This window comes from Sarcophilus harrisii, chromosome 5, assembly GCF_902635505.1.
Source record: "Sarcophilus harrisii chromosome 5, mSarHar1.11, whole genome shotgun sequence".
Taxonomy (NCBI): domain Eukaryota; kingdom Metazoa; phylum Chordata; class Mammalia; order Dasyuromorphia; family Dasyuridae; genus Sarcophilus; species Sarcophilus harrisii.
Window position 1 is genome coordinate 244,257,850 of NC_045430.1, and position 15,569 is coordinate 244,273,418.

At 34.6% G+C, this 15,569-nt stretch overlaps 1 protein-coding gene across 3 annotated transcripts in view; it reads left to right on the forward strand.

The window, feature by feature from the left end:
* Positions 1-15,569, forward strand: part of ANKIB1 (ankyrin repeat and IBR domain containing 1) — a 154,416-nt gene that overhangs the window by 34,858 nt on the left and 103,989 nt on the right. For 2 of the 3 annotated variants that reach the window (XM_012551293.3, XM_023505116.2), the window contains exon 2: positions 8,389-8,658. In XM_012551293.3, coding sequence (XP_012406747.1) covers positions 8,471-8,658 — 188 coding nt within the window. In that variant the 5' untranslated portion in view covers positions 8,389-8,470. Of the gene's footprint in view, positions 1-8,388; positions 8,659-15,569 lie in introns of those variants that run through there. The other variant, XM_031940003.1, reaches the window with a different exon arrangement.

Genomic DNA, 15,569 nt, shown 5'->3' on the forward strand with positions numbered 1-15,569 from the left:
TAACTGTAGAAGGATGGAACTGGTAATTTTATGCTCTTACCATAGTGGTGTTTTGTATATTTTTGAGCAAGGAAGTTATGAAGCTTTGCACAGCATTCCAAGAAGATTGAAGTAAGTGAAGAGTATGTGCTTCTGATAACATAATGAACAGACTTGGATCTGCTATCCAAGCTATTTTCTCCATTACAGTAAAGTTTGGTAAAATGACAAATCATATTATTCTTGACAGAATTTGGCTTTAATGAACAACATGAACAAGTAACTTCGCTTTTCTGGGCATCGGTTTCCATTTCTCTAAGAGGTTGGATTAGATGTTCTAAATTATCTTTAGGTCTAAATCTTATGATTCCATCTTCTAGCTAAAACAGAAAATTATTTATCCTTGAAATAGTCACTTTGCACCCAACCCCACCCCTTCCTTTAAGTAAGGATATATGTAATAACATGGAAACATTTTCCCTTCTCCCTCTTTTAAAATTTTATTATGTTTTAAGGATCTTGGTAATTAAACTTCGTAGAACCAGTTGCTTTAATAAATATGGTTAGCTTGTGGCACCATCATTTTTCCTTATAAACCTAGGAATATCATCACAAATATGATGTTTTATTAGGAAGCTTTATTTTTCACTAATATACATGATAAATTGGAGAAGAAAGACTGAAAACAGGAAAGCTTGATGGGAGGCAATTGCAGATGTGTATAAAATGAGTGTAAAAGGTACAGCTAAGGATGGTTATAATAGGAATGGAAGAAAATCAAAGACTGAGAAAAACCAGGCCTTTCCAATGGGAACTTAGTTTGAATTGCTACTCTGGCAATAATCCTATATATGATCTCAGTGATTTATGGACTTAAAGCTCCTAGAATTCTTCTAATCCTACATCTATTTGAGTGTTTATTGTAATTTCAAAAAAGTTAAGTGACAACAGAAATATATGGGTAACACTATGATTTTTTACAAATGAAATGAAGAATAGGAAGAGATTTGTCCTGGCTTCAGACAAGATTACGTCAGATAATTTATATGGATTAAAAGTCCTTGTTGGAAGTAGCACAATTTTGAGAGCAATGAATGATCAAGTCTTAAGGTAACTAAAGGATGAACAATGAAGACTACTGCCCCATATTCCTAATTTCCCATCCACATAATGTTTTTAAGAATAATATATGCATAGGACATCTAGGTGACACAATGACTAAAGCTTCTATCTTGGAATCAGGAGCACCTGAGTTCACATTCCATCAGACATTTACCGGCATGATTCTGACTAAATCACTTAACTCCAATGGAAAGACCATTGAAGGATGGAAAACAATTTAAGTTCCCATTGTATTTATCATTTGTTGGGCATGAAAATGTGTTTGATTCACTAAAGGACAATATTTCTTTTTTTTTTTTTTCTTTTTTTCCTGAGGCAATTGGAGTTAAGTGACTTGCTCAGGGTCACATAGGAAGTGTTAAGTGTCTGAGGCCAGATTTGGATTCACGTCCTCCTGGTTTCAGGAATGATCCTCTGGACAGTATTTCTTTAAAGACTGAATAAGCTGCTTTCCATATGCATATCAGTTATAACACAATTTTTTGAGAGATATGACAACAGAGATAACCAGATCAAGAAACAGTTTCTCTAAATCTAGAGTTCTTAGTACTCATGAGATCTGTGTGTAAACTTCAGGGGTATGTAAACTTGGGGGGAAAATACATGTTCCCCTACTAATCTCTGCTTAAAGTGTAATATTTCCTCTTTATTTAAGAACATGCTTCTCAGAAGGGACCCATATGTTTTACCAGACTGCTAACGGTTTCCATGGCACAATACAAGTCAGTGAGATTCTCTTGATGCTTTTGTTTGAAGATAGCATTGTATTAATTATATCAAATCTTGGAATATTTAGTCTCTTAAATGAGCTGTATAAACTACTCGGAAGAGTTTAGCTATGACAGGGAATGGCATGCAGAAATACATCAGACAGCATACATAAATATACCATCAGTTCACAGTAAGGGTGTATATTCTAGGAGGACTAGCACCTTTAGTGTGAGGGCTGCCCCTCCACTTTTTGTGCCTACCTGTTCATCCAATTGTCACCTGTGGCTCCAATCAGCTGGAGCATGAGCGGCTGCCACATACCAATAAAATGTCTTGGCAGACAGGCTAGACCAGATTGAGGATAACTGCTGGGCCTCAAACTCTTCAGTGAGATAAGAGGATATCTGCCATTAAATATGTGAAGATTTCATCTGATGGAATGGGTAGGTGTGAACAGTTTGTTCCAAGGACTGTGAAAGTAGCTGAAGCAAGTGCTGTAGAATACTTAGAAGGCCTGATCAAATATCAAAGACTCCAACATCATCCATCCTTTGCCACTGCCAGTTGCTCTGACTGTTGTCTTGCCACTGGACTTTCATGACTTGGGAAGAGAGAATGGGGCAAGATGTCTTTGTGCAACTCTGCCTTACCAAATCTAATTCATGCACAAATCAAAACACCACCCCATAATGTCATTGATTCTCTTCAAAAACAAAGGACAAACTACAGCAGTAAAAAGAGTAGATGCTACTGTCCAGATTGACATGTAATTCAATGGACAACTGATAATATGGAGTTCATCCATTACTATTATATCTTGGACAGATGCTTAAATTGACAATTAGTTGGGTCAAGGATTAAGCAGTAAAATTAATAGGATGGATTTCCTTTGAGAAATTACAGCATTCTATTACTGTTCTGTAAGAAATGACCAACAGGATGATTTCAGAAAGGCCTGGAGAGACTTACACGAACTGATGCTAAGTGAAATGAGCAGGACCAGGAGATCATTATATACTTCAACAACAATACTAGATGATGACCAGTCCTGATGGATCAGGCCATCCTCAGCAACAAGATCAACCAAATCATTTCTAATGGAGCAGTAATGAACTGAACTAGCTATACCCAGAAAAAGAACTCTGGGAGATGACTAAAAACCATTACATTGAATTCCCAGTCCCTATATTTATGCACACCTGCATCTTTGATTTCCTTCACAAGCTAATTGTACAATAATTCAGAGTCTGATTCTTTTTGTACAGCAAAATAATGTTTTGGTCATGTATACTTATTGTGTATCTAAGTTATATTTTAATATATTTAACATCTACTGGTCATCCTGCCATTTAGGGGAGGGGGTGGGGGGGGGTAAGAGGTGAAAAATTGGAACAAGAGATTTGGCAATTGTTAATGCTGTAAAGTTACCCATGTATATATCCTGTAAATTAAAGGCTATTAAATTTAAAAAAAAAAAAAAAAAAAAAAAGAGGTGAAAAATTGGAACAAGAGGTTTGGCAATTGTTAATGCTGTAAAGTTACCCATGCATATATCCTGTAAATAAAAGGCTATTTAAAAAAAAAAAAAAAAAAAAAAAGAGAAATTACAGCATTCTTTTAATGACTTCAAATAATTATCTGAAACATGCCCCTCTCTCTATTTTTTGCTGAGGCAGTTGGGGATAAGTGACTTGCCTAGGGTCACACAACTAGCAGTGTTAAGTGCCTGAGACTAGAGTTGAACTCAGGTCCTCCTGATTTCAGGGCTGGTGCTCTATTCACTGCACCACCTAGCTGCCCCACATGCCTATATTTTTAATGCCAGAGTCCTAATGCTATGTAAATATGAATCACAAAATACTATAGTTTCAAAGAATTGGAATTGAGTACCATCCAAAGGACAATACATAAGTATTGTGTGGGTGTGAGCAAGCTAAGGCATATCACAAATATCTAATTATGAAGAAGAATCAGTTTAAAAGCTATCATCAAAGAAACATATGAATGAAAAAGGACAGAGAGCTGATCATATTGTAATGATAGCTAGCCCATTTCTATAGCATATTAAGATTTGCAAAATGCTTTACATATATTATCCCATATGTAACATGGGATAAAATATCAAATAAACAATTGATCTCAAGAGCCCAAGGATAGCCTACATATGCCATTGATATTCTACAAGTATCACTGTCACTTGAAGAGGGGCTGCTTGTGGTGAACTTATACAAAGACTTGGACAAATGGAACAGGACAGACAAGCTTGTATGAGTGGCTGGCTGTGTTCTTGAAAGGAGTAGTCCCATCCATGAAACCACAGACCTATTTGAATATTTTAAGAAAAGATAAATTAGAATTTATAGATTTTGAAAGAACTCTTTCCTTTGAAAGGAAAAACTGAAGTTGGAATTACTAGACTTAGGTTCATATATTCTTGCTTTTCTCTTTGGAAATTATCACAATTTTAAAAATTATATTTAAATATTACAAAAAATAAAGGATAAAATCCACCCCTTTAAGTTGCAGTGCAAAATGGAAGTACTTCATTGTTTCAAAGGTGCAAAATCAAGAAAAAAATGTGCAAGCACAATAAACACACTCAAAATAATTTAAAATAATATTTCCTGATATATTGTATTTGTATGATATAGAAATCAATTTTTTATTTCAACTTTATAAATAAATGAGGAATTTTGTTTTGTCACCTTTTGCAATTTCTTCAATATCTATAGTCTTCTGTTCTTGATCTTTTGGAGAAAACATTCTTGCTTTCTCTTTGAGCCTTAGTTTACTCATCTGTAATTGAGAAAGTTGAATTATATGTTTCACTAAAGCATCTTCACCATTTTTTTTAATTTGCTATTTTATCTTTTTTATAATTATGTAATTTTGATTAGCTGTGCCAGTTCTGTAGTAGTGAGGAACTGAAGTGTGTTTATGGACCACTAACTTAACTTGTTAAAAGAGAATTGGAATCAGGAAATTGGAAGTTGAAACGAAAGAGACCACATCCACATAAATTATAATTAAGAGATAAAATAAGCATTTTCAGAGTTATTTGGGGGATACTACTCTCTTGCCTTGATACCTCTCTACATAGTCTACCTTGAGCATATAAGAATTATATGCAGTGCTTGCATGCTTCTCTAGGTAGCAAAGTTTTCATTACCTATATTAATACACACTTTAGTGCTCAGAAGTAATTCAAAGAGGCATCATTATTTAGTAAATCATTTTGTAAATATAAAGAATGGAAGAACATACCCAGAAAGTTTTTTAAAAAAGTATTTGGGTTCTACAAGGAATAGTAAAGTAATTGTGTGCTTTGTAGGATAAATAATTGTTTTTTTTTTTTTTTTTACGTGAACAGTTGAGAAAATACTTATTCTATGCTCATCCATGCAAGACTTAATTCTTATATAAAGCAAGATTAAAATATTGCTTATGTTTTCTTAAGATTCTAAAGATTATCCAACCCTAATTATATTCTAAAAATGTTACCGCATTCTCAGGTAGGATGGTATGTGGTTTTTTTCCCCTTAAATTACGCTGTATAACTTCTTTTTGATGAGGTATATATTATTTTAGAGATAAATCTATGTGAATAAAACATGTAATTTGCAAACACAAGGCTACATCTCTTGCTTGAAAGTGAGATTAAATTATTTGTAATTCATCTTATACATAAAATATTATTTTGTTATTAGAAAAAAGAAGATAGGTCCAAACAATCTTAATGCTTTCAAACATTTAAAAGAGATCTTTAAGTGTGATTTTTCTACTGAAAAGTGAACTAACCATATCTTTCCTCAGCTTAAAAGGGTTCTAAAAACCCTTAATTAAAAAAAAAAATCATGCTTCAAACTTTTTCGAGTCTGGCTTCAGCCTCTTTTTCTAAGTTTATGACCTATTACTCTCCCCATGTGATGGAGCCAAAATGACCTCTTGGCTGTCTGATCCAGCATCTCCTACCCCTTCCTTTTATACAAGCTCTTCTCATACTTAGGGAGAGATCCCAGAGCCGTGGAGTCAAGAAACAGGAGAGCTCTGTACCTATCAATGAAAACAAAGTTAATATATGATCATTAAGAAGAGTTATAGTGGTGGACAGGAGCAGCAAAGCCTGTTTGTAAGTTATATATAGAAGGTGACATTTGAACTTTGTATTTTAAGGGGATTCTCTGAAGGAAAAATGAAGTGAGGGGGTGTGCATTTTAGGTGTGGGGAATATACAGTGGTAGAGAATCATCATGAGAAACGGAGTAGTCCAGTTAGGTTGTATTATAGAATGTGGGCAAGGGAACAATAAACTAAGGCAGGTCATATAATTTCCCTGGTGATTGTACTAGGTGATCTTTATGGTCCGTCCTATCTCTTACTCCTTGATGCTCTAAGTTATATCCCAAGAAAATAATAATTTCTTGAAGGAATGCCAAGAGAATGTTAGCCAGTTGGGGGGGTGGATTGTCTTAGTGATGCTTTTTCTTTCTTTTATATTTGTTCCTCAGTGTTTGCCTGTTGTCTGGTACAACATATTAAGAACCCAAATGGTTTTTAAATGATTGAAAACTATAACAGTCAACTAACATTTATTAAGTGCTATAATGTGCCAGGCACTATAATAAGCCCTGAGCATGGGGGGTGGGGGGGGAATAATCCTTGCTCTTAAGAAATTCATAGTCAAAAAGGAAAAAAGCATGCAAAATGTTTATGGGAATTATATTTGTATGCATTCATTCACAGAATCAACAAATTGGGGCCACCTCAGAGGGAAAACACTAAGATTAAGGAAGGCTGAGAAAGGCTTCTTGTAGAAATAGAAACTTTCATTGAGACTTGAAGGAGGCCAAGGAAATGGGGGCGGGGAGGGGAATTTGAGGCAGGGGGACAGCCAAAGAAATGTTCATGTTGAGATGTTGGCGTGTCATTTTTAAGGAAACATAGGAAGTCCAGTGAGTACATGGAATGGAATAAGGAGCAAAGATATGACTAAGGTGATAAGGGGTCAGATGATAATAGTGGTAGAAGCCAAATGGAACTTGATTGATTTTGGAGCTATAGGGAGATTCTGAAGTTTACTTATGAGAGCATGATAAAATCAAATATTTAGGTAGTGTAACACTCATGCCTAAAATTCTTAAGACAGATAATTTACATTTTGTTTCTGTCATCCTTTGCTCCCAGATTATTTGTAGAAAACTGCCTGGAGAGCTCTGTAGCCACCAACACGTTCTTCTCAGGGCCAGTTTCCAATGAGAAGTTTGTGGTCAGCATTGAAAATAACATGTATCTCAGATAACTTTGGAATTTACCGGACAAATCAAGGATCTAGAAAGTATTGGGTGTTATAATAATACCTCTGATGTGTGAATTTGTTTAAGGTTTACAACTTACCTGACAGTAATCAAGTGAGGTAAGAATACACATATTATTTTTGATGAACTCTCACAATCTAGAGGTAACAGTGCAACATATTGAGAAAACTAGATGTGATGTGATGTGATATCCTGATGTGATAATCTCATTTTAGAGTCAAGCCTGTATAATCGAGACACTTCTTTTTAGGCCTTCAGGTTCTGTTAGTCCTCATGTTGACCTTGTTTCCTATCTAGGTATCCCCTTCTAATTTTAACTTTGGCCTTATCCTTTATGTTTAGTAGTCAAAGAAATTAGATTTGTTCTATAGCTTTCTATTAGTTAAGGTAGTAAGAAGTGATTTTAAATGGTAGAGAGCTTACCATTAAGTTGTTAAGCTGTCTGACCCTTCGTGATTGCATTTTTATGGGTTTTTCTTGGCACGATAAAAAGATGCTTTGCTGTTTCTTTCTGAAGGACCCCCATTTTTATAGTTGAAACCAAGACAAACAGATTAAATGACTTGCCCAGGGTCACAGAGCTAGTGTTTGAGCTGGGCTTGAACTCAGGTTTTTCTGACTCTCAGATCCAGTACTTGTTCTTTCCATTGCCTCAATTAATTGCCCTAGCTTCCTGACACTGTCCTAAAATAATGATTTTGTAAGTTGTTCTATTGATCTTTTGTATTGAATTGTATCTCATATATTTGAACACCTGTTCTCCTTTTTTAGTTTGAGATTGAGCAGTTTTGCTTTTCTTTCACTCAAGAGTTAAGGTTTAATTCTTTACTATGTATATAAGGAAAACGTTCAGTGATTTCAACTGCATCAAATTGCCCACTGCAGCATGAGTTGTGTCCATGTGACATCAGTAGATAATTACAGGGATGTTCAACCAGATTTTCCTTGACTCAACAAAGAGACAAGTTGGAAAACTTGTATTTTAAAGTTCATTTTATGGGGCAAAGTACAAAACCTGGGCATAGTTTTAAGACAGTGTGGACATGAAATGGTGTTACAGTTTAACAGATGTGAAAGTTAATTTGTGCATCATTAAATATTTGAGTGAATTTTCTATTTAAATAAAAAAAATTTTAACACTCTGGTTTTCCTCCTGTTGTATTTTTCAAAGCTACAGTTAGTTTCTAACTTAGTTTCTTAAGGGAAAGCCTCTTTGTGAATATTACTTTACAACCTAATTTGAAATCTTTTTTTTCTTTAGAATGTGAAGCATGTTGCAAAAGTACTCAAGAAGTGGCTGAAGGGGAAAGGGACAAGGTGCCACTAGCTACCAAGGTAACATCATGGGAAATACAACCACCAAATTCCGCAAAGCGCTTATCAATGGAGATGAAAACTTGGCCTACCAAATATATGAGAGCAACCCTCAGCTAAAAGAATCCCTAGATCCAAATTCGTCTTATGGGGAGCCTTACCAGCACAATACTCCATTGCACTATGCTGCTAGACATGGAATGAACCGGATATTAGGGTGAGTGTTACTGTAACTATACATAGCGACACACATACACACACACACACACACACACACACACACACACACACACACACTTTTTGCAAAGCACATGGGGTTAAGTGACTTGCCCAGGATCAAACAGCAAGTAAATGTTAAGTGTAGGGGCCCTGATTTAAAATCAGGTTTTCCTGATCCCAAACTGGTACTCTTTCCACTGTGCCATCCAGCTTCCCTGTCTACTCCCCACTGCCCATTTTGCTACTGTATTTGAGGGATGCCTTCTGAGAATTCATAAACGAGCATTAATTGATGTTTTTTTCCTAGAATATTTAAATGATCATGTAGAAGTATTATGGTGGGGTAGATAAGTTATTGGACTTAGAATCAGGAAGGTATGAGTTCAAATCTTGTTACTGATAATCCGTGAGACTTTGAGCAAGTTGGTTTCTTTGAGTCTCTGGAAAATCCCCAAGATTTATTTGTTGAGATGTAGATAGTTGTAGTACAGTTGGGGGAAGGAGTGAGTTCTTCCCCCTAACATTCCTAGCAAAGCATTTATTTATTAAGGAATCAAAAGTAGTTTATATATTTTCATTAGATATTTAGTAAGAATTTCATTTTCCATAATACAAGTAATTTTGTATTGCAGAACATTTTAATTCTACAAAAGTAAGAGACTAAGGATTAGGTATTGAAAAGGCACTGAAAATAAAAACATATATATTTACTTCAGCTTTACTTTGATACTTTGAAGATTACATTATATCAGTGTTGATACTCAGTCTACCAGAAATATTACTCTTCTATAATTTCTTTCTATAATTTTTTGTCTGTGTTTTCTTATTAAATGTTTCCTATAGATTTTTTAAATATCTAGGGTATGGATTTTGAACCTGGGGTCCATGAACTTTAAAAAATATTTTTAAATAAATAAGCATCTCCTTTGTAATTTTGTGTTTTTTAATGCATTTAAAATATTCTGAGAGAGGTCTCTGGGCTTCATCTCACATGCAGAAGGGGCCATAACATTAAAAAGATTTAATCTATGATCTACAATGTTGAGTTACTCACGTGACTCATTTATTGTCTGTTCTCTATTCTGTATGACTCATCTACTGTGTGGAAGAGGTCATATTTGTGCCTGGTGACCATTGTGACCACTTCCCCTCTACGTTGGAGCTTTTCATTACCCTTTGAGTTATTTCAGAGCAACTTAGAAAGAACTTGCATTTTTTTGATGCTCCATTTTAATAGGATTATTTTTCCTACTGATGTTATGTGACTATTAAGGAGTTTGGGATCAGTTAAAGCAGGGTTTCTTAAACTTTTTCCACCCGTGATCTCTTTTTGCTTGAAAAATTTTTATGTGACCCTTGGTATATGGGTATACAAATAAAACATTTACTGTTCATCATAATTTTGCAATCTTCACATTCAGTTAAAAGAACCCCTTATGGAAAGGCTCATCACAGTTTTAAGAATCAGGGATTTAAAGTACTTCTGAGACTTTTCCAAATTGCAACCCAGTCATTGCTTATTTCTGAGCCCATCTGAAACACATGTCCATTTAAACACATTGATAAACTCCTCTGATGGGCTGTTCATTCTTCTTCATGTCATGCTATAACGTGAAGTTTTTGTTTGTTTGTTTGTTTCCTTTAGCATGTAAAGCACCAGTATCCCAAATCAGTAAATACATTAGAATCTTTTACCTTGTAACTTAGTTATGTAACCCACAACTTTAAAAAATCACTTGGGAAATGCTGTGACTTCTATTATGCTTTCAGAGTGCCTGCTTTATAATAATGTAAAGTATTATAAAAATATTTTGGAGATGAGAAATCCAGTTTGAGTTCATAGTTGTGGACCTCTTGAGTTACTCCCTTCTCTAATACAATACTTGGTGGTTATCTTTTTCCTCTGGTTATTTTCCCTTCTTTGGAAATAAATGTTTGTTTAATCACTTTGAAAATTGATATCTCAAATGTTTTTAAAGCTGTATTAAATCCATTGTTAATTTCTTTTGTACATAAGCCTGGTCATTCTTTTGGACTTTATCCTAAGTTTTAATACTACTCTTTGACATAGTTTGCCTGGTATATAAGTGGGAAATTACAAATGTTATGCTATTACTAGACTATTGTAGTAGATTAAGTAGAATAAGTAGATTATTGTAAAAAAGCAACAACAATGCCTTAAGACTAGACAAAGTGATTTAAATGTCCTATGAGTGATATGAAAACATTCTCTCTGTGACATCTCTATTTTCTTGGTGACCCACCCCAAAAACCTTTTCATCATCTTTTATGGTGATATCCCTTTCACTCTTTATATCCATTGAGTTCATTCGGTTTACTTTCAAAATTGTTTTTAGATGTATCTTCCCCTTACCATTAGTGTAGTTTTGTTATCTATTCAACAAGACTGGATTACTTCAGCAGGTTCCTAAATAGCTGCTCAATTTTCAGTCTCTTCTTTCTATACATAATACATGCCAGAATAACCTTTCTAAAACAGCTTTTATCAGTCACCTTCATAATGAAGTATTTATTAACTATAACACTAAATCTCTTCATGATCTGGCCCAGTTTATCCTTTCAAGCTTCACGGGTTTTCACTTATCAGCTCTCAATTCTAATCTAGTATTTCTTAGTCTTCCACAGAAGCATGGTAATACCATCCTCCCTTTCTTTTCTAATCCTAATGTTACTACTGCATTCTAAAATGTTTTCTTTCCTTTTTGACTGCTTATCCTTGAGAACCTATTTTAATTTCACTTTTTCTGTGATACTTCTTCCAATTACTTTCATTTATATATAAAAACACACACACATAATATATGTAAGTATATAGGTAAATATATATACATACATACATACATACATACATACATACATACATACAGTTTTTTAAAAATAGAATACTATTTTATTTTTTCCTATATTGTAAATTCTTATAATTCAAGAGTAGTGTCTTCTGTTCCAATTGTAACTTTCAGCATATATCGATCAAAATTTTACTAAGTTAGTAGTGATTATATTATTTTCCTTAAAATAAAGCTTTCTGAGCATAGGGACTATTTCTTTTTGTATTTTCTCTCCAGCACCTATTAGTCATTAATAATTTATTAAGCTCTCACTATATTACAAACTTGGGATTCAAAGAAAGACAGAGTTGTTCACCTTAAGTTCACATTCTAATGAGGAGGAAAACGTGGGAATAACTAGGTACACTGAAGATCTATGAAGAGTAAGGTAGAAGGTAATATAATAGCAGAGGTAGAGGTGGGGAAAGGAGTCTTTTTACAGAAGTGAGACTTCAACAGACTTAGTCTGGGAAGGAGGGAGCAGAGGGGAGACTATGGAAACAGGAGATAGAATGTCTTGTATAGGGGAGTCTCTATAGGCCATGGTAGCTGGATCATAAAGTATATGTAAGAAGATCTGAAAGGCAGGAAGGGGTCAGCTTTTAAAGAACTTCAAAAGTCAAATAGCATTTTACATCTAATTCTAGAGAAAGATAGTAGGCCGTAGGAGCAGTCATCTTCACCAGAGCTACACTAGAGAAAAACCTCCTTGACAATTGAGTGTCCAGTGCATTGGAGTGGTAGGGATCTGAGGGGGGAGTTAAGGAGATTGTAACAACTAGAATTTATACAACACTTTCATTTTTTTCAGAGAACCCTACTACATACATTGATGTTATTTGTTTTGATACAAGGATGGTGACTTGGTGAGTGGAGAAGAGGGGACACATTTAAGAATTGTGAAGAGAGAAAGATTATACTTGGGTTTCAAGTATGTATATTAAACTGCTTGGGTGGGAGAATAGTAGTACCTTTGGCAGTAATAGAAAAATTTGGAAGAATGGATGTTTTGAGAGGAAAGACAGTGAGTTTATTTTGTCCCCATTGGATTTGAGATGCTCAGGACAAATCCAATTTGAACTATCAAACAGCTAATGATGGAGGTCTGAAATTCAAGAGAATTTTTAGGGCTTGAATTAAGAGACTGTTGAATCATCTGTATAAAAATGAGAATTGGGCAAGATGAGTTGATTGTGGTTCACTAAGTGACATAACTTAGAGGGAAAAGGGAAGGGGGTCTAAGAGTTGAAGGAGAGAAATTTGTGTCGAGGCCTGGGATCAAGTTGTTGTAGGTCCTCCCCTAAAGATTGTTGGCCAGTGATTTTATGTCCTATGACACCCAAGGAAATCTATCTCACAACAAGCAGAAGAATAGGAAATCGGTTAGGAGGTGGAATTGACTTTGGGACCTAAAATGGAAAAAGTCTTGACAGATGGCTTGGTGTTGGCAATGGTTCTTGGGCTCCAGGGAAAACTGACAGGGCCTGTCCTGGCATTGGCACACAGAAGTTGGATGTCTTAAGTTTCACTTATTTTCATTGTTAAGTGAAACTGTAAATATATCTGTCCTCCCTGTCATTCTCGCAAGTCCCTTCCCCAAAAATCCAAAACCAAAACCCTGATTTCACAAGTAATGATAATGAGCCAAGCTTTGAATGATGGCTGATTTATGGATTCTCACTTATCAACACTTGATTGCCAGAATTTTAGCGTTGCAAGACTTGAGCACATTGCTTCAATTATAACCAGATAGCTAATTTGCTTCATAGGTTTCTTCTTTACCCTTAATAACTCTGACTTTCTTAGAGTTATTTGCCCTCTTAGTAGTCTTGATTGTTACTTTTTATTTACTTAAATTAATAATTGCATTGGAACAAATAATCAACTCTAGTTACTAACTGTAGGATATTCTGTTTGGTACTGCATAACATCATGACTGAGGATTTTTTACCATGTGTGCCAGCATGGTTTTACAATTTGGAAACTTCTTCAGAATTTTATCCCATGTTTGATCTTATTTTCCTTTTCCATATGAGAATTTTAAAGCTACTTTTCCTTTGTCTTGCATTCATTGTATTCATCCTGGCCAGATTTCTGAATTAGTTGGTAGTCATCCTAATTTTACCATATTTTTGCATGTGATTCATTGTCCTAGTGCTTCTGATGTCTGTGTATGGTATCAGTATGAATTGATGCCGTTTGATATGTTTGACTACTGAAATCTGAGTAGTGTGAAGGACTAGACTAGACTTGACTTCATGATTTGTTATCTGCGAAGGCAGATAAAGAAAACTATTAGACTGCCTTGTTTTCTCATAAATGGTAGTATGGCAACAACAACAATTGCTTCTGCTAGAAAGCAAATCCCCCCGCAGCATGACTGATTGTAGTAGAATTAAATGTCTGCTATTAATACCCTTCCTACTCCCCTCCCCCAAATAATATTTTATGAATATTTTCTTTCAGTGAAGATGGAGTCGACCTTAAAATAGTCTGATGTTTTAAATAAATAAATAAGTAAATAAGTGATGGCTTATCAGCTCATAGTTATAGAATTTTTTTTAAAAGGCCTTAAAAATCACCTGGTTTCACTTTATTTTTACAGATGAGGAAGTTTAGCAAACTGAAACAAGTAGAAAAGACTTTAAAATCATTCTCCTTGAAGAATGGTAGATGGCCATCAGAAACTAAGTCATTATTTGGAAACTGGTGTTCCTTTACTGCCTTCTGTGGCAAAAATTCTTCAGATAATAGAATCAATAGAGTTAGAGAGGAATGAATAGTACATTTACTTTTCCCTGATCTTTCTTATATTCAACAAGTTTCTGAATTATAGGAAAAACCTTTCTATTTTGAAATAGTAAATATAAAAATAAATGCTTACAAAGTTGAGAACTATGACATTTTTAGCTTTTTAGGTATTGGGCAAAACTGGGCAGTTGTATTGGTTCCTCCCCTCACTATCTTCCCTCTTGCCCAACCCCAATGTTGGGGAGAGTTAGTAACAACTAAATTTTGGTTCTAGTGAGCATTTCTGAATAGAATTACCCTGTGATATTTTGTAGTAATAATGACTTAGTTTTCTCTCTGTATTCCCTCATCCACACACTCCACCCCACCTCTTTTATTCCATCTCCTTTTTTTACGTTTAGATTCAATGCTCTGACTTTAACAACTTCTAGAACCCATTTCAACCCCAGGCCTAGAATGTTCTCTCTTCTGTTTCAGCTGCTGATTTCTTTTAAGTATCAGCTAAAATCCTACATTCTTCAGGAAGCCTTCACCAACCCCTCTTAATTCTAGTGCTTTCCTTCTATTAATGATTTCAGATTTATCCTTTATGTGTGCATATATACATACATGTATGTATGTACATAGCTTGCTTATATATATTTATTTGCATATTTTCTCCTCCTTTTAATTGTAAGCTCCTTTAAGGGCAGGGATTGTCTTTTTCCTTTTTCTTGTAAGCCCAGTGCTTTTTTGTGAACTGATGTGCAGCATAATTTTGGCAAAGGTGTATTAAAGAATTTTTGTAAAATCTTAGCTAATTTTCTCTTAATAATCTAGCAATTATGTTTGTTTTTTTAGAATTTGAGTGTTTTTACTTTTCATATTATGAAGAATAGAAATATATTCTAAAGAATCCATTTTGTAATGTTTTAGATTTTTAAAATTATCATCAAAAAGTCTACATAGGAGACATTTGGCATCAACAGCTATAGTGAGTGTATTTTCCACAACATAATTTGGGATGCATGGAAATTCCTTTTTAAAGAAAGTTAAAATATGCTTTCTTTTCTCCTCAAAGTCCTCTTGGAAAGCACAGAGCAAAGGAGGGCAATGCTCCTGTTCTCCAGCATCCCTAAATTGAAATTCTGTTGAGTTTGGAATATATTATACTGTCCCAGTTTTTATTTGAACAGTAGATAGTGTTAGGGTCCCCATTTTGCTCCTGGTTTTAAAATTTTCATAGTATATTAGTAGTAAATACCCCTTAAGCATTAGGAATAGTATTCGGTGTGTCTGTTTTTTCTTAGTTCTTAGTATATTGGCTCCT